Genomic DNA, 23,423 nt, shown 5'->3' on the forward strand with positions numbered 1-23,423 from the left:
GCTGTCCCTCTGCATAGCACCTTGGACCTTGAGTCTCTCACCTCAGCTCTGGCCCTCCCAAAGCATCACTTGCAGACGCTGTTTCTCTTGGGGAGTGGTGGCAACAGAATGGGGTCTTCTTCAGGGGGGAGACAGGTAAAGCAACTGAGCAACAAGCTACACATCAACTCAATGAGGGTAGTGAAGCCAAATTGACTTTTGCCTTTGGCTTCTGAGAGGCCAGGCCTGTTCCTGCTCTAGCCCCCTTCAAAAGTAATATAAACTCAGAAGACAGATGTGGCAACCACCTAGTGTTTGGGGGAGAAAACTGGGCTGGGTTCAAATCTGCATTAACTCACTGGTGGAACCTCAGACCTCACCCCTTGTCACTGGCTTTGGGTGTCCTGGCTTGGAAGGAGAGAGGTGGATCCCTTCCCAAAAGCACAGCAGCCTCCAGAGCCTGCTCTTCTCAGACATCACCTTCCCTGCTGGCTTCCTCTGTCAGGCAGAGCAGCAGAATTTGCAATATTCATGCCTCAAAGAGATCCATGAGCCTCTAGGTGCAAACATCCAAGGGAAACAGGTTCCCTTGACTCCTTTATAAGTGTATCTTACTTGTACCTGTATTAGCAGACAGATGGAAGTGATTGCTTGCTCTCCAGCACACTAAACTAGATAGCTGAATACATCTTCACAGAAGAAAGTGCTGTCTCTCGCTTATTTCTTCAGCGAAATGATGGCAGAACACTGATTATGACTCAGCTACAGATTTATCTAGCAGAAAACATTGGCTCCCGGGGCTCGTAAGTGGGTGGAAGTACCATTTCCACATTCCTTAGTGGCCCTGAGGGTCTTCCTGCTGGCTGCAAAACATGTTTGTGCCTTGCAACACACCATCCTGAATTGAAGGCAAACATCTTGGGGCAGGACAGGTAGCTGGGTATTGAAAATTAGATATGAACAACTCCACCTCACCCTGTGTCTGTGGCTCACGGCACATGCAGCGGGCTGGGCAGCGTGCCCCACATCCCTGCCTGCTGCTTGATGCTGGGACCAGGGGCTCCTGCTCTCAAAGGGGCAATGATCAGGTGTCAGGATTGCAGCAACTGTACAGATTTGTAAAATGAGGAACGCCTTCTATTTGCAGCCCCTTTATGCACTGGCCAGAGCAATAGCACTGTGCAGAATATCATTTCTGTTTTCCTTTTGCCACGAGATGGCACCACGATTCCTCCAAGTCCCATACAGCCCAGCCCTGCACTCCTTAATGGGCTAAAATGCTCTGCCAGCTACAAAACAGTGCTCTCTAAAGGGGGCAGAGCTAAGTTGTGAGGCTTTATGCATCCCTAGTCCAACTGTGTTCACCTGTGAGCAAGGCTGGGAGCAAAGATATACGCACTATTTATTTACTGTTATCCTGGGAGAATCAGATGGTTCACAGGGGATAGGAGTCTTCTCATCCTGCAGCAGACAAGGATCCCTCCCAGGGGTTAACCTGCTCAAACACTTTGTGGGACAATGACTCAATGGACCTCCCTGCAGTACTATCAAATCCTTCTGGCTTCCACTCAGCATTTCAGACCAAGGAAGAAGCGAGCTGCTGTAAATGAGAGTCCGATTGTCTTCGGTGATGAAGGGGTGGGATGAGGTCCCTCAGAGCACAGGGAACCTAAAAAGTGCAGGGTTTGCATCTGGTATTCAAACCCAGAAGAATGGAAAGTGTTGGAAGAACATGCCTCAGACATAAAAAGTGCAAGTATTGAGGAGTAATTTATCACATGTACAGCAAGGAATGGGAAAACAGCAGGGATTCAAGGATGAGACAACACTGGTATCTAATATTGCACTCCAAATGAAGAAATAACCCACAGTTGAGAAACATTCTCTCTCAGAAGCTCAGAACAGGATAACTTTCTTACATTGTGTATTTAATGTGTAAAGTAGTGACGGTTCTGTCATTTCCAGCCATGTATCTGGCTGGTATTTTCCGGGTAACCTTACCCACCAGCTCTCCTCTGCTTCTTAGAAAAATATTTGTTCAATAAAAATTTCAAGCATTAAGCCAGTACTTGAAAGGCTCTGAGTAAGAAGACACTACTTGTATCTACTGCACAGGGATCTGGTTTCTCCTTTGTGCATCTCTTGGGCTCTGCACAAAACAACTACAAGGATTTTCCTCAGCTCCGAGCCTTGGGCTTATGGGCGTAGCACAGCGCAGGCACACTGCGGATGGGGTCTCATGGTGAATCCAGCCTCTGCAGTTGTGTCCAGCTCTGATTCTTTGACTCCAGGTGGAGGCTTAAAAGTAAATTTCTGGATCAAGCCAGTGAAGAAGATGAAGAGCTCTACCGTGGCAAGGCTTTCTCCAATGCAGTTTCTCCGCCCTGCAATGCCAAAAGCGTCGTTGTCTGTAGAGTGGTGGCTCCCCAGACAACTCTTCCCTCCTGCTTAGTAGCAACAGTGTGAGGGACAGAACAGGCTGTAGGAATGCAAAACAGCATGGGGAGATATTCAGCAGCCACCACCACTGGTCTCCTACACCTATTTGAACGTGGTTGTTTCCCTCTGAGCCTGCAAGGAATTGATTTGGGATAACCTAGAAACTGTCCTTCCCAAGGGAGAGGGAAGGTAGAACTCTTGCCTGAAGGTGTTGAGTCTTCTGTAGTTCCCAGTGGTGTCTTTGAACCGAAGAGCACAGTGTGCCTCCCAGTGTGAGGGACTGTTTGCGACTCATCAAGACCCAGAGCAGATATTTCTACACCATTCCCACCAGTGATATCAGTGCTGTTCCTAACAGAGGCACTCTGTTAGAGGCAATCCTGACTCCTGACTGTTGTATGCTGTGGAGCACTGGGTGCTCAGAGCCCTGTGCAAGACCACACACGTTTGTTACCTGTTGAGAAGGGCAGGAATGCTTTCTTCTTTACGAAGTTCCCTTCTGAATCAAGGAAATGGTTTGGGTTGAATTCATCTGGCGTCTCCCACTGTGTTTTATCCAGCAGCACAGAGGTGAGCAGAGGAATCACTGTAGTTCCCTGCAGCACAACCACGTTCTGCTTAAGGGCTTTGCCCATCCAGCCACGTAACCACACCTCCCCCTTTGGGCTCTCTGCAAGCAAAATTCCAAAGAACTAGTTTCTAGTTTTGTGCATGACCAGATGATGCTAGTTAGTGGAGATACCCTGTTCACTGGAATTACTGAGTAGTATATGATTAAGTAACAGTGGTTGTGTGCTGTTACTGAACAATACTAGCCACGCTTCCTTCCTGGCCAGATGACCTCTGCTTGCCTCAATTAGGCAATACGACAATGCCACCATACTCCAAAGGCAGCACTGCTTTATAGGGCACAAATGACAATGGAAAGAGTTAAGAGAATAGGGAATGGACTCGAGATTATCAAGACTGAATGAGAAAACAAACAGAGTAATGGAAAATGGGAAGTTGCGTGCATAACCCTGAAGTCACACTTCCATCAGTTTGGATGCTGAGGCGATGGAAGATTACGAAACTGTCCCTCCCCCACTGAAAGCCCTGTGCCACAAGCTCCCCTCCTTCTTGTGACATTTTGCCCTGTGGGTCACTGGTGTGGTGCATGTGAACCACCCTTCTCTTCGTCCGGAGGGCAGCAAGTACCTTGGGTATGAAGTAGCCTTTAAAATGTGTGTCAGTGGAGGTGCACCGGGGAACATGTGGCAGGAGGGTGACAAATCTCTGCACTTCGTGAATGACCGCGGTGGTGAAGGGCATTTTTTTCCGGTCCTCAAAGGTAGGCAAGCAGCCAGGGCCAAGAACTCGCTCAATCTCTGCGTGCACCTTTTCTGCAGGGCAAAGGGAAGGCGTGAAGTGAGTTTCCCTCAGTGGTAAAGCACCTTCCAAATCCCAGCCCACACTGACTGTTGGCTGAACTACCTCAGGGTGGTGAGAGATGCAGGGCAGGAAGTTTCCCAGCCCCTGGGAGCAGATATGAGAACAAACCCTCAGATCCTTTGGTCCTGAATGGCAGCATGCAAAGCTTGGACAGAGGTGGACAGGTTTCAGGTACTCAGGTTTGGGATGCTCTAGCACACATGGGCAGCTATGACACTTTTACAGGTGAGCAGCATTTATGAAGTCACTGCAGAGTACTTTAATACCCTAGGTAAGAAAAGCAAAACCATAAAGGTGTCTTACTTTGAATCTCAGGGTACTTCATCATTAGCAGAACAGCCCATTGCAATGTTGTGGATGTTGTTTCAGTGCCAGCCATGAGCAGGTCAAGTGCAGAGGCCAATACATTTTCATCATGAAAAGGAGTATCTTTATTTTTTTCCTGTAGCACAAAAAAAAAGAAAAAGTCACTGCTTTTAGCATGGAAAGACAGAACTAGGATGGTGCTCTCAAATCCAGAGTCATATGATCACAGGATGTGGAAGATAGCTGGGAACCACCTCCAGGTGGTTGAGAACAACTCATGTTCTAGTCCTGAATTTGCTGATTCCCAGTCCTGTCACTAGAACTAGTCAGGATTTACATCTCTTTCCAAGCACACCAGCTCTATGTACTAGAGATTTCCTGCTTAATGTCCTCCACTAGCTTTAAAGTTTGTAGTGAAAACTCAAAGAACACATCCCTATCTAGAAAGAACACTGCCGACCCACCTTTTGTATATGCAAATACTTCTGCTAACAGTCTAGGATACATCTATTCATTACTTTTTTTTTGACTTCTTATTTTAATGATGAGCACCATGATATAAGATCTCATTATCTAGAAGGGACTGTCCCTGGAAGATGTTAAAGGAGATACCACCCAAATGGGTAACGTAGTCTTTGGAGACCTTACAGTGTGATGCATGTGAATCACAAGTGCCAAGATGCACCAGGATATCACTGGCACTTCAGTTCTGCTCTCCTGCTTCGTGCTTCCACCGGGAAGCGCTTTGCCCATTCTTGAATGCTACAGCTGAGGCACGTGCTCAAGGGGTCAAGCCCAAGCTGCCATCCCTCCCCCTCTGGCCTCAAGTACTAACGCTTGGAGAGAAAGGGCAAAGACAGACCAAACAATCCTTGCTGTAGTCCTGCACTATCATCCCTGCCTGTAAACCCACTAAGTGGAAGCTCCTGATGTGTTTGCACAAGCACAGAAGGAACTTGTGCGTCTCTGCAACTGGGAATTCTTTGTCTTCCCATGCCCGCAGAGAGAGACATGTCTACCTGGAGTACATTGGAAAAATCATGTTACCTCCAGCAGGGAAGGAACTGTAGTTGACACCCAAGAACAAGTCTTACACATTGGTCTAGTTAACAGCACAGTCTAATTAACTATTTCTTGCTTTTCCCACTTCATGCAGTATTAACAAGGTCTAAAAATCTCTGTTACAATAGGAGGATGTTTATCCAAAATTTAAATATTTTCATGTAGACCTTGGCAGAGCACATTCATTAATCAAGGAACACGGAGTGTCTCCGCATAGATACCATACCAGAAATCATTGTATTGTTAAAATACCTCTTGTTTGAATACCAGTGCATCAATATAGCTTGTCAGGCTGTTTCCATTAATGTTTTTCTTGCTCTCCTTGATGTGTTTCTTTAAGATCACACACACCTCTTCTATTTTTTTCAGTATAATCTTGTGAGGTTTGAAGAGAAATCCAAGGAATGGGTAGAAATTAAATAGCTAAAAAAAAAGGAAAAAGGTACAGAAAAATATACATTTCCCAATTACACTGTAAAACTTAAGTATCATAATGGAGAAATCATTTAAGTGAGGAACCAAATGACATACTATTGGAGCTTCTCTTTGTTGGTAACTAAAAAAATTTAGTGTATTAAAATGTCTCCTCTTACTAAAAATTCTTTACAGAAATGAATGGAGCTAATCAGACTTGTCTAGACATAGCCTATAAACATGAATTAAAAAAATACAATTAAGGGAAAGTGATAGTGAACTCATGAAACAATGAAATTACATTTTTAAGGAGGTAATAAAGTAAAAAGATAAAGCATTACACTTTAGCAAAGAAAACTTCGGGTGTTTAGCAAGCCAAAATCCTCATGTTTTAAAGTTGTTAGATCATCATTTTTAACTTTCACATGAATTATAAATCAATTACACTCACTTCTCAGCATCGTTAAATTTCACAGCACAATAAATAGTTGCATTTTATGTGCAGGGAGTTACTTACGCCACTTCTTAATGTTAGAAATAAACTGGCTGCAGAATAAAATTCACAAATCTCTTGCTCTACCCTGTGCTAACTGGTTATAATTTTGCTGTTTTCTGCAAAAACTAAACCTGCTGTAGAGATTAAAAGAAAAGGGATGTTGCCCATGTCTTTATTGTAAATTGTTTTTATTCAGGTAAAAATTCATCAGCATCCCTTTTTTTAATTTTTCAGACAGCTTTTTGGATGACTGTTTCAATATTACCTTGAGTAACTAATACTCTGCTCCTTGTGATGGATTAATATTAACAAGAGCTCTTGGAGCAGATGAGAGCCCCTTAGTTGGAATACACTTCTTGTGCAGCCCTGTTTAGCAGGCATGCCCTCACTTCCCAACTGATTTAATGCCACAATAGGAGGTGTGAGTGGTCTGTATATTGAGTCTGCAACCCTGTACTTTGCGACTTTGCTAGTTCATGTAGCAAGAAGCCAAAACACCAAATGCTGGTAACTCCCAAACACACGTGAAATCATCCTAAGGCAACTCGTTACTTCTGGGATGTTCACACAGCACGGCTATTTCTGATGGTACATACACAAAGCCAGTATTTTGATATTTCTATCACTGCTGTGTTTTTAAAGACATAAATTCTGGCCATGCTCTCCAAGAGGCACCTGATTCCCTCCAGCCTCTTCCACCTGAGCCTTGTTTAGACCAAAAATACTAGGAGTATGGCTGGAAACTTCAGTTATTGCACTTTCAAGCTGTAGAAGTGAGCACATCCTTTCTTCTGACAAGGTCACTTCAGTGTTTCAGCCCAATGTTACCATGTGATGTTGGACCTCCTCTGTGGGACATACGCAGTGGGATTTCACAAAGGCGGAAAACCCCCAAACAAAGAATGTTATGTTTCAGTACCCTAAGGCTTCTTCAAAACCATCCAGCATTAGTAAATCGCCTTGAGCTACCAACTCCAATGAGATACTGGAGCTTCCCAACACAGAGGGTGACTTACATGCAAGAACGGAGACCCAAGAAGGAGCATAACTTCATCTATGAGTCTTAGCAGAGTGACAAATGTTGGGTCTTCATAATCAAACCTTCTCCCAAAGAGTATAGCAAAGGTGATGTTGGTGGGGGCTGTATTCAAACACCGAAGTCGGAAAGGTCCACCTGGGAATGAACAAAATCATAACTGCATTTGGGATTTCCAGAGCAACCCAGAGATCTCCACTATGGCTTTGCCAATATAAAACAACCAACACATCCCCAGCTCACCTTTGAAGGATTTGATCAGTCCGATGAGAAATTGAAGCTCCTCAAGGATCCTTTCTTCTGCCAGACGCTTCCCCATGCCAAGGTCCCGCATGGCTGCCACGGTGAACCGCCGTGTCTTCCTCCAGAGCTCTTGAGAAGAGAAGAACACACCTACGGAGGGATTGCATGGCTCTTTTGCTGAGGTGGTATGGGATTTTCTCAGAACCACCACAAGCACAAGTATTTTGCAGCCCAGAGGACCCTGCTTGGGAGAGGACTGGGGTGCTTGGGGAAGGCCAGACCCAGGTAGGTTCTGTAGGGCAGGAGGCAATCGTTTAAGCAGTCAGGTGCTGTTCACACCAAATCTCTGGGTTTGGCTTCTTTATCGCTTTGTCTCTTTGCAGCCATACATGGCAAAAAGCTCTATGCATGGTAATTGTCTCAGGCTGACTTGTTTTTCCTCAGAAAAACAGCGCAGCTGTTTCAGAGAGCAAGGCTGGGAGCAGATGACACTGCTCTGACCATGTCATGAACAGGACAAATGATTTCCCTGAAGAGCTTGCATTTAGAGGACGAACTTTCTTCTGTGCAGGGGGACAAGGAGGGGTGTCAGGGAGGCACCACTGCTTACAGCCAGGAAATATCCCTCATCTGGCGTTAGGTAATCAGCCAAAAAAACTTGTATTCGACAGAGACCTTTATGACAGAGACAGTTTGGGTACAATTCAGAAGTCCTCCCTTCCCAGGTGGGCTTCGGAGGCTGAACATAGTCTACATCTTCATGCATGGGCTGGGAAAGCAGCATAGTGTGCCCTTCCTCACCCTGGGCCTCACTCTTAAAAACAAGATAAAAAAAACCCCACACGCCGTATGCATTATATACATATTAGGTCATCAGATCTTTTCCTTTCAGCCCTGGATTATTCCCTTCATTGTTTTTCAATGTCTAGTCTTGGGCAATGTATTACTTTTTAGCATGCAATTCAGAAACATGCCAAAAATCTGTTTACAGAAGTAATTGTTTGAGGTACAAACAGCCCGTGCTATTGCACTCTTGCCAGTTCTTGCAGTCTTTATCATGAGTCATGCATGATCCAGGCTTTGTCTGAACTCCCAGTAACAGCAGAGAAGAGATTGCATAAGGACCTCGGCCTTCATGTGAAAAATAATTTCCTTCCCTCTGCACTGTAAAAAATCCCTTGAAATGTGAACCCAAGTGCTGCTAAAAGCAAAGAAAAAAAAAACTGATAAGGCACATAAAAAGATGCCTACAACTATTCTTCTGAACAAGACAAACAACAGCCCCCAAACCCATCAAACATAGCCCTTGAAGGTACGCGTGCAGCTCTAAACTCTTAAATACTGTTGCAATTGAAAAAAAACCACACATTTAAGAACCAGCAGTGAACACGTCCTTATCTTTTCAAACCTCCAGTACCATTTCCATGTTGGATGTGATGGAAGATTGGAATAACGGGTCTGTCTGCAAACACATCCGCCGTGTTCAGCAGGGCGTCTTTCACTGCCTCGTAGCCAGTCAGCACCACCGCCTTCCGAAACCCCAAGTGAACAGTGAACACTGGCCCGTATTTCTCTGAAATCTACAAGGAGAGGAAATAGAAGCCGTCAGTGGTAGCAGTGTGTTTTGCTGTGGTGGTTAAGGAATTGCCTTCGCTCCTCCTCCTGTGGTCAGAGGGGCTGGAGAGATGCCAGAGATTGAACCCTGAGACACTTCAATAAAACAGGAATCAAAGCAAATAAACACTGGGCTGTTCAACCCACAAACCCACTCATTTTCTGAGCTGGTTGGACCCGCTTTGGCCCAGGGGGTTAAAGAGGTAGAAAGTAACAAGACCCTTCAGACGCTAACAGCAGCACAAAGGCATCAGGGACATCTTGCAGGCAGCTACTGGGCAACGTCTGACCTGGTGGGCTGCAATGCCACAGCCCAACACGAGAGGATGGAAGAGCAGAGGTGACCTAATTTATGACTGAATTTAAATAAAAGTTTTGCCACAATTAATGCAAAGAGGTATGCAATATGATTCACCACGGATGGACATACAAGAAACCATTGTTCTTTCAACCCATCTTAGAAAATGACCACTGTCCCACACACTTCTTTCTATTTCTGCCACACCACAGCGTTCAAGCCACTGCACAGCAGGACAGGTCTGTACCCCCCAGCGATGCTTTAGTGAGATCTGAGATCTGGGCAGCAGCAGCTCGCTGGAAGGCTCAGGGACATGGTCCTGCCAGGCCATACGGGGATTTAAGACTTGACTGAGAGCAATGCCATTGAAACAGCACAAAGCTGTTATGAGATCGAGCCTGGTGTCCCACAAAACGGACAGTTCAGGAAATGTAAACCAGAGGAGAAAACTTAGCAGCCCCTGCAGCTGTAGCAAACCAACAGGTAGCCCAGGCCGAGTTTAATCTGCACTTCAGCAGTATAGCCAGACTCATTTTCTTTATGCAAAAAATGAAATAATATATATATAAAAAAATATATATATATATATGTTCAGAGGATTCTGATTTCAGTCATCCACTCAAAATAATATTTCGGTTGCTGCATAATCTACTAGGCAACTACCATCCCTGCCACCTGCCCACTGCTGCAGCCCCAGGAACCCTTTCACTGTGCTCTCCCCTTCGCAGTTTCCAGCATGAATGCAAGTCAGGGCAGAGCAGGCATAACTGGGTCTGCTCGGCAGCAGGCATCTTTCTCAGTTGTTTTTTTGATGCTATAATCTAATGGGGGAGAAAAGGCATCGGTGGGACAAACGTGCTTCCCAGCTCCCAAGCCCTGGATGCCGAGCGCACTGGGGGCTGGCTGGTGGGATGGGAACAGGGATGAAGATGCATCTCCATAGGCATTTTGGAGGCTCCTCACATGTCACGGTTACTGGAGAGAGATAGGGAAAGCCAATCCCTCTTACCTACACAGTGCTTAGCACTCCGGAGGGCTGCTGACAAACTGATGCTAACAGGCTTGGTGTAAGGAGCAGGATACTCACACCCTGGGTCCCGACTCGTGGAATGCCCACTGAGCCGTATTTTGGCTCTAAGAGAATAAACACATGGAAATTTTCTTTTTTTTTTTTTTTTCTGGAGGAGAGATGCAAGACAACTGTGATTCCTACCAAATCTTTGTCTTGCACAAATCCGAGTCATTCACTGTTTCAAATGATTTCTCCTACTTCTCTTCTTTGGGCTGTGCTATCCTAACTCCCATTCAAAGAACTGCCATTGTGAACAAGAAATACAAGCTATTTTGGCAACTACAATTAAGCATCCATCTTTCAACTTGGCCACGCGGACACTCAAGTGTTTTAAAGTATTTCACAACACAAGGAAGATGCCAAAGTTGAGGTTCATCAGTCTGAAGTGATGTGGACACTCATAGTTTTCAGTGTGTGAGTAGTCCTCATGTAAATACTGCTCATATTTAACATCAATCTCTGCAGAGCTGGGACTCAAAAGTTTCCTTGGCCATTTTGAAACTTTTACATTTAATTTATTAAACTTTTTTTTTTTTTTAATTGCATTTGGCACTGAACAATTATCTCAGAGCTGTCATCTGAGGGAGAATTTTAGCCAGGTACCTACTGACACCCAACACCCTGAACACCCCAAAACCAGAGGATGCTTGTTCTTACCTTCATTAGGGACTTGTCTTGCCTTCTGATGTCCAGCAAGTGCAGGTTGCCAATGATTGGAAGAGGAAATGGACCGGGAGGCAATTTTAAAGCTGATTGCTTAAAACCTTGTAAAACATAGAGTGCAGTTAATAAAAGCAACAAGCACAGCCCACAGATGAAGATGGGCATGAAGGCAGCCATATTTTGGTGGAGCCTGCCTTTCTGAAAAGCTACCGAGAGATGCGTTTATTGGAATGCTCGCATTATATTTATTCAGAGTAACTGATACCAGGGTTTTTTCTGAGCTTTGCACAATCTTCCCTTCCACGCCCATATCTCCACAAAACTCGGAATTTATGTCTGCAAAAGGCAAAGTCCAAACACAATTTGGAGAGGTGCAGGCTTGCAGGCTTCCCACATCATGGGGTATGGCTGGTTTGCTTCATTGCCAAAGCTTAGCTTAAATTCTTCTGCCTGCAATAATTTGCCCAGCACCTGGGAGTCCCATATCTGCTTCATTATTAGGCATCAATAATGAAATCCCTCTTTACATTTCCTCTTCATCCCTCTCTTCCATCCTCTTCATCTAAACTCTTCCATTCTCCTCATTCAGCCTCTTCCTTGAACACAGGCAGATCTTCACCTTTTATCTTCTAGCTCTTTACCTTACAAATGCTGATCCCAAAATAATCCTTCACAAACATTGCCCATCCCACAGCACAGCAAAGCAGCAGCAGATTCTGCAGGCAGAGACTTGCTCCAGGCGATGCATGAAGCTGGCTGTAAGACTTCTCCAGCTCCTTCCACCTCCTTGTGTCCTTGCAGTGAAGCATTTTCTCCAAATGAAAGGAAACAGAACTGGACAATGCAAAAACCTGCAAAAAATCCAGGACACACTTGTTGCCTCTGCAGATTTGGAGCTCTGTTGCTAATCTCTACGAGCAGCTCCTATTTACTGACACTTTGAATCTGGGCTGTCCTAAAGATCTACCTGTAGACTGCGGACAGAAAGCTACACCTCTCCATTGGGGTAGCCCTACAGCCTGCTTATGTGCCACCATTACATCGGATCGATCGGCTCTGTACACACAGTGTTCAGCTCATTTTCTCTGCTACTGGCTTGCAATCATTTTTCCAGCCTCCCTTGGAGAACACTGGGCTGCTGCTGCTGGGCTGGGGTTTGCCCAGCACCTCTCCGATCGATCCCTCTGCTGGTGGCTTCCAGCACCGACCAGCACACAGGGTCCCCACAACTACAAGTGATTCCAAAAAAATAAACTTGAGCTACCAGGCTTGAACAATTGTCCAGTCCTGTGTACAACATCTAACAAGGCACTTCTACAGCTCTTACTCTTCCCTACTGCTGACTGTGTTATAGAAAGCTCAATAAAATGCAGTTGCTGAGCTCCTCTTGTTTTTCTCCCATCAGAGGCTGGTGAAAAACTAATTCACTGCTAGAAACTCCAAAGTTATAATTCAGTTTTGTGCCTCGAACTTTTATGAGCGGGTATTTCAGTGAGGTGACTTTCTTCCTGCTCTCCATACAGTGTTACCTTCTTTACAGGACAAAACGAATACAAAAAAAAACGCGTCTTGGAGAGCTGGGTTATCGAACCAATATGGATGTGGAAGGTGTTGTGCCAAATCTGCCGTTCCCACTGGTTTCTGTCATCTAACAGAGTGAGACCTGCCAGAGGTTTCCTCATTAGAGGAAACACACATTGCTTTTGTAAAATTACCCTAGTCTAACACCTGATGCAATAGTCCCACAGGTAGGAAAAGCACATTTGATGTCTCTTTTCGGAACCCTTTCAGATCACAAGGATTTCACACTAATCCCTACTGTGATACGAGGTGGCGTCAGCCCTCAGTATGCTTTGCGGTTGTTCCAAGACCCAGCAGGTTCACACACCCTGGACCACTTCATCCCAAACCCACTCGTGTTATAAACAGCCTTTTCCTGTGGTGAGACCAGGAGACTGGGAGTCTGGATATGTGCCTTCACGTCCTCGCTGGGACAATGACTTGTCTGTGTGGCTTTGAGCAAACCACCCGAGGACTGCAGCGCGCTGCCCTGCTCCGGGCTGGCCTGGGGAGCAGCGGGGTTGTGCTGTGAATGCAGCCCTTGTGGCTGCAGCTCCCATGGGCCTGACTCAACTTTGCTACCGTCATCGCTGGAAGGTCTTTTGGGCTCCGTACAACAGGAGGTAAGCAGAAAGTGGTGTAGGAACTGCGTCTTCTCACACCGTAACGCTTACCAAAAGCAAGAGGCAGAGGTGGCAGCTGGGTGCTGAAAATGTCTTTGTGATTCCTGGAGAGGGAGCGAGGAAGCAACGAGACTGCATCTCCACGCAGAACCCAGCAGGGAAAAGTCAGCACTCTGCCTGCAGCCTGTGCAGCGAGGGAAGGGGGAAGGTTATTCATTACCTGCTGGGTGAAGCAACCCACAGAAGAGGTAAAGCTGGGCAAAGATAACAGCATCTTAAATGGCATGCAAAAACACTTTCCCATAAGAGATATAAGTTAAAAATTAAAATGAAAATTAATCTTTATCTAGGAGCAAATGAACCTTTTGAAAAACCAAACCTCCCCAGCTCTGGCAGGGTCACGCCACAACTCAGAGGAGAAGTTACAGAAAGAGAGGCCCTTACACAGAGTGTTCCAGGTATGAACCACCCACGGATTTGTTGTTGGGAAAGAAAGTCCTTCCTTGGCCTATGTGGTATGCATTTGGAGATCAAGGTCTTCCAAATCAGAATTTGAACAGTGAGGACTGGAGTGCAGAAACCAAACTCTCCTGCCTGTCTCAGCCCGTGGGGCCAGCCATGGGCAGGCGGGGTGTGATAATCCCGATTTCTGGCTGTACTGTTCTGTAATTTTGCATAGCAAGGGGCCTTGGGAACAGCACGCCACTCAAGCCCTGCACCTGGAGGAATCAGAAGATAGGGCCTTCAAAATCTTCCAGTGATATCAGAACTACATCTAGCAGGTACATTAATCTGTCCCCAAAGCAACATCTGGTAATTCTGGGTAGCATCATGTTAATCGCCAGCAGGTATAGCGGTCACACACAGAGCACACTAGCATGTGCTCTCACCCTGCAGCCAAGTCCCTGCCCCATGCTACCGCTTCCCCAGCCGCTCCCACGGGTGTGCAGCGTGCACCAGTTAATGTCCCTTCTGAGCATTTGGTGGCTTTGTGCAACAGGCAGTAAAGCATTCAACTTCTGTTTAAGAGAAAAGGCCTTGGTCCCAAACCAGACTGCCCTTTCCTTGACTCTGTAATATTTTTCAAAGGAATACAATGAAGTAAGCAGGCAGAGGAAGCAAATGCTCCGTCCCCTCCCCAGCACACCCAGCAGCTCCGGCTGATGCTGCGTTACTGCTCTGAGATGCTCAGGCTCCAGGGGCCAGCCTGGCACAAGCTCTGCTCACAGACCTTTGCTCCTTTCTGAGGCCTCAGGATCTGCCTTTAACCATAACGCTGGGATCTCCTTCCCCACGATGCCAGCACCACTGGCAGACCCAACTTTAACACAACTTGAAGTAGGATTTGCTGCGCTTTTAAAATTCTCCTTCCCTAGCATTCTCATCCCATTTGCCTGGCCACTAATCCTCGAAGCTTCAATCATGGGTTTTAGCAGGCGCTTAATAATGCACAAGCACAAATTTAAGATAAATACTTTTTTTGCTCTTTCTGCCAAGATTTCAGCTTCGCCCCTTCCTTTTTCTCTCTGTAAGAAAAGACCTTCACTGCCCGTCTTGATCTACTCCCTGAGGGCATCCATGGACAGTCCTGCCCTGGCTGCGCCACCTTCACCTGCACAAAAAGCTCTGTGAAGCTGAGCCTGTGACTTGCTGGAAATGCACGCTGCCATCCCCAGAGCCATGGGAACTGCCACCCCCAGCACCCACATCACCCAGTCTCACCCCATGGGGGGAGAGAGCGGGACCCCGATGGTGGTTCCAAAGCAAACATGAAATCACGGGCAAAGTCATCTACCTACACAGCTCCCTGTTGCTACACACCAACCAGCGGCTGACCCCTCTGCGATAACAAGGTCAGCCCTCTCCAGGCTGGGTTATTCAAGCTGCAACCTTGAAATCAGTGTTTGAGTGGGTTTGAAGAGGCTGGCTGAGCACACTGGCTGTGGTGAAGCACCTTGCACAGCCAGGATGTTGTTGACCGCACAACGAGTGCCTTTAAGTCATTGATCCCTACGAAAGCTTTGTCCACGAGGTCAGAGCCGCCTGTAAAAAGCTGTCTCCCATAACAGGGCTTGGCAGCACAAGCTCTGCCTGGGTTTGGAGAGGTCTTGTATGCAGAACAGCAGCCAGGCACTTGTCACAAGGAGGTTGAAGTGCTTAAATTGAATACAAGCAGTGCAGTGCAGATTGTCTTTCTAAAGGCCCCATTGCATCTCTTCTCTGCCACATTCTCAGCTACTCCATCGCTCTGGCGTTGCGCACTGCTCCCCAGCAGCAGCACAATACCCATCAGTGCGGCACAGAGTGAGCTCCAGCAAAAGCACTGCTTTTATGCCTGATTTGTGGGGGGAAAATCCAGCTGTGAAAGTTCAAAGGCTTAATGAGACAGTGGCAGGGGCAAGATTGGAATTGCAGCCATTGCTAGCAGGCAGACCGAAGAGGGTGACAGGCCACTTGCCGCCAGCAAGTAATGATGCAATTCAATCTATCATGAGTAGGTTATTTTATCCCCCACAGAGCACCTGAAACCTGCAGTTTTACAATTCAGCCTGTGGCTTTCAACCCATAGCCTCAGCGGTGGCCATACTACAAAACAAGCCCACCTTCACATGGGTTGGAGCTGCTTTAAACAAACCTGCCCCTCGCTGGGCGCAAGCTAGGGACTGGCAAACTGGAGTTTGGGAACGTTTGCCACCATATCGCTTTGCTGTGTCACTGTCTTGAATGGCCAAGATGCATGCCAAAGACTGTGCTAAACTTGCCAAAGGGACACCATGTTCTTCTTTAGGTTACAGATTAATATTTAGTCCAATCAGCTATTTTAAGTTAAAAGGTAGCAGTATTATCTGACCATGTTAGCAGCATAGACAGTTATCGATATGGAGCAAGGGAGCTCGTCCCTTTTAAAGGTGGGATACAGTGCTGGCCAACCTTGTTTCCCTCTTGTGAGCAATTCTTCAGGAAGCAGGCAATAAATCCTTGGAGCTTTGCTCCATCAACCATTGGCCAGTAAAAGTCTTACTAGGTTGCAGGTATATGGTCTTGAACCACTAAAAATTCAATGTCAGTGGCCACAGTGTTGTTAACCTCACATAATGTGGACATGTTTCCGAAGCTGCTGGCTCAACACTGAAAATTTCATCAGGTTGAGTCTTCATCAGTGAAATGTTTGCCCTCCTGAGATAGCAAAAAAGGGAGAAGGCAACAGTTTTCCTAATGGGAACTGCTTTCTTCTTGCCATCCTAACACCTATGAACATGAAGATGACATGAAAGATTTTTCTGAACAGTGATTTTTCCCAAATACTGAAATAGTCTTAGAGCTCCAAGAGGAGATGATGGGAAGCAAAGCCAGAAATAGACAGTATGCATTATGCATTCCAATTTTATAATTATGCAAACATAAATCTCGTTGGTGGAATACAATCTTCTAAATCACTGAAGTATTCATAAGCATTCTCCCTTTTATAAAGAAGAGCCTATCATAATCCCAAAAATATTCCCAGAAGAAATTCCTGTGTGTTTACCTCAGCTCTCGACTGATTTCACAATCAAAGTTGAACAAATATATGTGGATAAGCCGGGCTGTTTCCCCAGACCTGTGGACCAGCAGGTGTCACTCCCCTGTCACCATTGTGCCACCATCCAAGCAGGTGAGTGACCTGCAGGAAGCAGTGCTTGCTCCCAGATTCGTTTGATCAAGGAGCTTCCAAACTCCAGAGTACAGGGATAGGATCAGCTTGCCATCAGGCTTTAGAAGTTCATCTCATCTCCTTTACTTGGGCTTCTGCTGAGCAGAGAGGGGAAGAGGTTCAGGAGGAGCTGAGCTCCGGGATGAGACGACTTAGGGAAGATGCATCAACTTTACTGAGGCCAGCACTTGTCCCCTGGCATCATCCCAGAGTTTCACCCTTGGATTATAAAAGAGCTTGTCATTAACCTCAGTAGGAATTAGGGACACGCTGCGGGGGGCCTCAATCCCCTACCCAGCCTTCAAGAGACGCCCAGATGACGACATGCTGATGACCCCTCTGTGCTGTGCTTGCCATTTTGCTGGACACAATGGTGGATTATGCGCTGCTGTCACCAGCTCTGCGGGGAGTTTCTCAGCAAGTGCGGCTCCATCCCACACCCTGCTCATACAAAGACGTGCAAGAGTGACGCTGGCAGAATATTTAGCCCTGCTTTGCAGCTCTGTGGCCCCGTAATGAACACAGAGAAGATGATTAGCTGTCCTGTCTTTAAAAGGAGACTGTTTTCTAATTGCTTCTTAAAAAAGCATTTAACATGGACTCTATTTGGCATGACTCAGTGCTGCATTTCTAAATTCAGCTTCTCCCATGAAGTTTACTGTGGCTGTTTGGTTGGGTTGCATCCACATGCTATTTTTATTTTTTGATCATCACGCCTGTTTACAGCATAGAGGAACAATATGGGAACAAAAATAAGGCTGGGACAAACCCAAAGGAATGAGACCATTAATGGTATTGCCAGCATCTCTGGGTTGAAGAGCAAGAGGTCCCGCAGCTGTGCAGCTCTTCAGTGCAACTCAGTTCACTTCTCCATTCTGGTTACGTATTTCCAAACTCAGTCGTGTTTGATTTACTCATCAACTGCAAATTTAATACCTAATAGTTAAAACGCCAGCATGTTCTTAAAATGCTAGCTTCATATCTGCGGTACACTGTAAGAGAGAATATTTTCTAAAATACAAAGGTCAATTGACTGGGTATCACAACAGCATCACTTTTGTCTTCCTTAAATACAGTAATCAAAGTATTTTGAATAGTAGCCTGCAGCTACTGACTGAATACTTTTCTGTCTCAAAATAGACTTAAGCCTCCTCCCACCTTTGGCCATGAGCTGTTTGGTCACTGAGGTTTTGGAGGTTCTGTCCAGTTTCCTCGGCTATATTCAGTATGCGCAGCCCATCTGGTTGCTGACCCTTTGATCCGAGTGCCAGGTACCAGCTTATCCTGAGAAGCACGGAGTCAAAAGGACAAAACGTTAGCGGGGAAGGTTTGAAAAAGGAAATATTTTTCTATATTTGCATTTACATTTTTAATATAGCGGTGTTGTCTAGAGGCCAGGTTTGGGGAATGGAAACCAGGAGCATGGTTTCTATTTTCAGCACAGCCACTGATTGCTCTGTGTTGCTGGCAAATCTTTTAATCTCTTTCCCTCCGCTTTTCCCTTCTGTAATAAAGGGATGATCAGACCTCCCCAGCTATGTGTTGTGTGGCAGGATCCTCTGATGAAACATGGCAAGGACAAAGTACTAATAATCATTTTATATGGAAAGGCCAAGGGGTCACAGGTATTTCAGTACAGTCTAGCTATTCAGTGCCCCTTTATGCATGCACCATGCCTTACTGTTAATATAAGTTATATATTAATATGTAATAGAAAAGTAGGCCCTTTAGGGCACAAAAATAACCATATCCAGACTATCACTGAATAAATACAATATGAAGATGAACTCACTCCAAATACTGAATAAATTGAATGGCAAGGCTTTATTAAATAGGGAAAACCAAGTCACTCAGCCCTCCTCCCAGCAGGCTTCTAACCACACTCAGCACAAAAACGTGGCTGAAAAGGAGTGTTGGGTATGGGGCCGGGGAGCACGACAAGTGGTCCCATAAATGGCCCAGCATTCCCAGTTGTCCATTCCTTTAGCCCTCTGTCATCTTTCTGAGGAGATGCTAAGGAGCTAGGTGAAGGACTGGGCTCCCTAATTGCAATACCACATGAAATCAACCTGTAAATTACACATCAGTCCATGCCCATGTCCCAGAGCTCTGCCTGCTTGCCACTTGTCCTTTTGTCCTCCAGAACTACCCCAGGGCTCCTTCCATGCCACCATCCTGCACTGCCAGTCACCAAACACCATTTCTGGGCAGCTCTGCAAAGATACTGCTTGACAGTCAAGCTGCTTATTCTTTACAAGGCGTCTTGGACCATTCTGAAATAACATGCATATGCTTTTGGGGCAGAGACCAGCATTTATTTTAAGAGGTGGTTTAGGATCAAAACAGTCACCACTCACTCTTCACATTTACTATTCAGGATTACTGGACCACAAGTGACCTTTCAGATTCTTAAGACTTGGATTACGAGGGGCTTTATATACTAAGCCTAATGACCTGAATTATAGCCTGAGCAACCTGACAATCAGAACAGGACTACAGGCATTTTACTTTCTTCTATCCACAAAATGGCTTGGGCAGGATTTTGAATCCATTTCAAGAGAATGTCAAGTTGGTGCCCATTATAATTATCTAGCTGAGTTGCAAGAAAGATAAGATGACCTGGGTAAAGGTCGTGCCTAAGAGAAATGGTAGTGTTTTCTAGATAAGCCAGCTGAGACATCTGTTTTCCTTCCTCTGAGACAATTATTTTATCATTTTCAAATATGAAAAAAACCCAAACAAACTGAAAAGTTACAGCGCTTTTTAATCTGTATGGCTGCAGCAGCACGACATGGTACCTTGTCATTTTCAAATCTCTGCAGCAAAATGTTCCACAGGACTGATGATAATCTTCCTGACACTGGCTGAACTGCAAATATCTTTCATCTCTCTAAAAAATATACAACGAACCGGGCATCAGCAATTTCTATAGCATCAAGGCACGCATGCTGCAGTTGCCATTTTCAATCATCATTCACACAGTTTAATGTTACAGTGAAGTTTGCTTCCTGTTTAATGTGTTTGAAGCACAAGGTTGTGTTCTCCATTACCTGAGCTCAGCTGCCCACACCGGGACTGCTGCCGGGGTCCGCAGAGCATCCTCTGAAGCATTCCTTTGCAGAGCTCGAAACACCGGTGGCTTGTAGCTGTATATAGCAGGTCAAAAGTTTAATTTGACTATTAAAGCAGTTTTACAAGGTATACAAGCCCCACTGCCAGAGCAGTGATGCAAATAAAGGCTGACTGATCCACTCTGCTGAGTGAAACGCCGTTCTGTTAACAGAAAGGGGAGCATCAGCACAGGCGGAGCAGAAAAGTGCACACACAAGCTGTACTTTTTGCAGAAGGACTGCATTGGTCACGTTCCCTTCATTCTTCTTTTGGAGAAGCAACCATCTATACCACTTGTGTTGGGAACAACACAAACCCACACTCACCTGCCATGTTTTTGTCTTCCACTGGGACACACACACACAAAAAGCCAACAAAGACTGAGACTGCCTGCTCCACATTAACTGAATAATCCAACAAAAGTCACTATTTTCTTATTAAACAATGTCAAAGATGTATTCCTGATCTCCCTGTGGTTATTTTTTTTTCCCTTTCTTTGTCCAAAGACAGCTGAAATAATATAAAAAGGGATTCAGAAAACAAAGGGGGAACCCCCTGATTTTATTTGAGAGCGCCAATGAATATTTTCTAAGTTTGAACCAATCTCTGGAAACAATTGGCAAGTTTGCTGTGGTTTTCCTCACGCAGACTGTGCTCTGCAGTCTGCAGCTTTGGCTGTGCAAAAGAAAATATGATATAATAAAGCACAAAGAGTTATCTCATGCCAAAGTGCTGCACAGGTGATCGTTTTTGAAGGAGTTTTATTTCAATATCACAGACTCAGACCCCAAATAGCTATATCATAGAATCACATAATCCTTTAGGTTGGAAAAGACCTCTAAGATCATCAAGTCCAACCGTTAACCTAGCACCACGCCATGTCCCTAGACATCACATCTACACATCTTTTGAATACCTGCAGGGATGGTGACTCAACCACGTCCCTGGGCAGCCTGATCCAATGCCTCACAACCCGTTCTGTGAAGAAGTTTTTCCTAGTATCCACCCTAAAACTCCCCTGGCGCAGCCTGAGGCCATTTCATCTTGCCCTAAAGAGGACGAGAGGAAATCCGGCCTGTTTGGAAAATATCCATCCTGTTTGGAAAATATCCATCCTGTTTGGAAATAAAAGCTAACTTCTGTATTTTCTAACTTTGACAAACCATTTTCCTCCTCATCTTCTTTGCTAATTAAGTCAGTTGAACATTTCCACCCACCAGTTGAAGTAAGCTGTAACCTGCTTAGGAGCTTGTACAGGAAGAAAAGGAGGGCACTTGTGCCATATCCATAATGCAACCATCTGCCCACGGCAGGTTCTCCTTCTTTGAGATTAGACAGCATACTGAAACCACTGGAAATCAAAACTACTTAAAAGTTTTTCTTCTTTGTAACAATAAAAATACCCAACAACATGCTGAGGTTGTTGTGATGGAGGGGTGTGCCCTGCATGAGCTGTACAAGGAGCCCACCACACCACGGGACAGGGAGGAGGCTCCATGCAGGGTCAGGCTTTTTTGCCATCCAGCACAGTTTTAAAAGTGCTTGAATAACCTCTGACATCCTCCAGGACCTCTAACAGTCAGCACAGCCCGGGATGAGGATCAGACAGCATCACCTTTTACAAACAAGGATAATTCAGTCCTTATGGGATAGGATATCTTGAGACCTTTACATCTCAAATGCCTTCTGCACTCCTAACTTAAGTGAGGAGCACCAGAAAGCACTTTGTCACAAAAAGATGGGTGGTGGAAGCAACCGGTTCTGGGAGGACAGAGGGTGTGGGTAGGCCTGAGGACCTAGGAGGGAAGTGTGAGGATCATCTGCTAACAACAGGCCTGGGAAGCTTCCCAAAAATGTTGGTAAGGGTTATCACATAACAGCCGTACTGACCTGGCCTGGGGTGAAATGAGCTTATACCACTGGGGCAAGTTTCAGTTTCATCCACAATACCTTCAGCAGCTTCTTCATTATCTATTTGATGGTGATAAGGAGCAGGACACAAGCAAGGCACTGAGGCCATCCAGAGACTTACAGGCTGCTTTGGCTATGCACACACTTCGGAGGTATTTATGCTCTAGTAACACCATCAGCACTAAAGGCTCTGAAGTCCTTCCTGGGGCTGAGCTGGCACCAGGGCGGTGAACTGGGGGGATGCCGCTGATGAGCAGGCTCAGACACTGGAATTTCTCACCGATTTCATCTGCTCAACGCCAGCAGTTTGTGTGCGGGTGCCTGCTTACAATCAGCTGTGGTATTTTCAGTTGTTTTGGCCCTGAGCAGTAACCACAAGTAAGAGTTCAGAGAAGCTACATGTTTATTCTTTCTCTCCTATCAAATTGCCCCATTAAACATGGACAAAAGATTTCCTTATGTAATAGGGATGCTATTTGTTATTTTTAAACTTACAGCAGCCAGGAGTCGTGCCAGGTGGCATCTTGCCTTAACCAGGGAACTTCAGGAGGTTACATTCCTGAGTGTCACTCTTGCCCTCTGGTATGCTCGATGCCCATACTTGGTTTCTTGGCTCGCTGCAGTCCTGTCTATCTGCTGGCATGCATTTGTGACAGCTCATGGAAATACCCATCTTGTTTAACAAGGTAAATCAGGGCGCTGGTCAGTCATTTCCAGGATCCTGCGAGAGCTTCTGCTTCTAATAAAGAGCATAAAGAGCACTAGCTGTAAAATCCATAAAGTCTATTTACACGTATCTATGCTACCAGAGAGAAACCATGGCTGCAGCTCAAGCTTTCAGTATGCCAAAAGAACTTGTAAACCAGTTTGTTTAGTCAAATTAAGCTCACAAAGGAGTAGACAAATACAATGGTTGCAAGTCTCAACAGCCCAAGACCGAAAATGTGCGGCAAGGCCAAGGAAGGCATTGCGCTGGGTGCTGAGACCCTGCAGCCTCATGTCTCAAAGTGCTCCACAGATAAAGGCCATGGGTCGCCTGGCAAATTCCTACACAGCATCGCTGTACCACATTTGGGCAATTTCATGGAGCTTAAGAAGGCCTGGCTGATACAAAGGATGCTGCCAAAGTCTGTTATATCTCTAGAAGAGTACAGGGAAACACGTGCTTTCAACATCCTTCTTTGGGTCCACAGGAGCTCAACAACAAATGATTATTTTCACAGGGCCACAGCTAGCCCTAACTATTTATAAGCAAATGAGAGTGACAGACCCTGTGTCCCAAGGCTTATGGTTTTATAAATACAATGGGACCATGAAGAAAACAGATGTCAGTTGTAACAGAAAAGCTATGTGATACTTCAATTATCAACAAACCTTCTTAAAAAATCCAAATAACTAAAATGAATAGGAAATGTAAGTCCTCCTCACTGTGCATGGAAGCATGATTGGTAACAATCTTCAACTATGCGCTCAC

At 45.6% G+C, this 23,423-nt stretch overlaps 1 protein-coding gene across 3 annotated transcripts; it reads right to left on the bottom strand.

The window, feature by feature from the left end:
- Positions 1 to 1,730: 1,730 nt before the first annotated feature.
- On the bottom strand, positions 1,731 to 22,688 carry LOC308178283 (cytochrome P450 2W1-like). 3 transcript variants are annotated; one of them, XM_080556710.1, is made up of 14 exons: positions 22,445 to 22,688; positions 19,978 to 20,073; positions 19,726 to 19,817; positions 18,086 to 18,211; positions 13,288 to 13,420; positions 11,048 to 11,904; positions 8,824 to 8,986; positions 7,407 to 7,556; positions 7,144 to 7,301; positions 5,470 to 5,640; positions 4,153 to 4,291; positions 3,616 to 3,800; positions 2,873 to 3,014; positions 1,731 to 2,363 (listed from the first exon to the last, which is right to left on the bottom strand). In XM_080556710.1, exons 6-14 carry the CDS (start codon positions 11,228 to 11,230, stop codon positions 2,176 to 2,178), a joined length of 1,479 nt encoding a protein of 492 aa, XP_080412836.1. In that variant the 5' UTR covers positions 11,231 to 11,904; positions 13,288 to 13,420; positions 18,086 to 18,211; positions 19,726 to 19,817; positions 19,978 to 20,073; positions 22,445 to 22,688; the 3' UTR covers positions 1,731 to 2,175. The 3 variants fall into 3 exon arrangements, 2 of the variants coding, with proteins under 2 accessions (XP_080412836.1, XP_080412835.1); XM_080556709.1 differs by lacking the exons at positions 18,086 to 18,211; positions 19,726 to 19,817; positions 19,978 to 20,073; positions 22,445 to 22,688 and having other exon boundaries at positions 13,288 to 13,432; XR_013939672.1 differs by lacking the exons at positions 18,086 to 18,211; positions 19,726 to 19,817; positions 19,978 to 20,073; positions 22,445 to 22,688 and having other exon boundaries at positions 2,225 to 2,363; positions 2,873 to 3,088; positions 13,288 to 13,436.
- Positions 22,689 to 23,423: the final 735 nt, after the last annotated feature.

Source organism: Anser brachyrhynchus (genome assembly GCF_964034855.1).
Source record: "Anser brachyrhynchus genome assembly, chromosome: 15".
Taxonomy (NCBI): Eukaryota; Metazoa; Chordata; class Aves; order Anseriformes; family Anatidae; genus Anser; species Anser brachyrhynchus.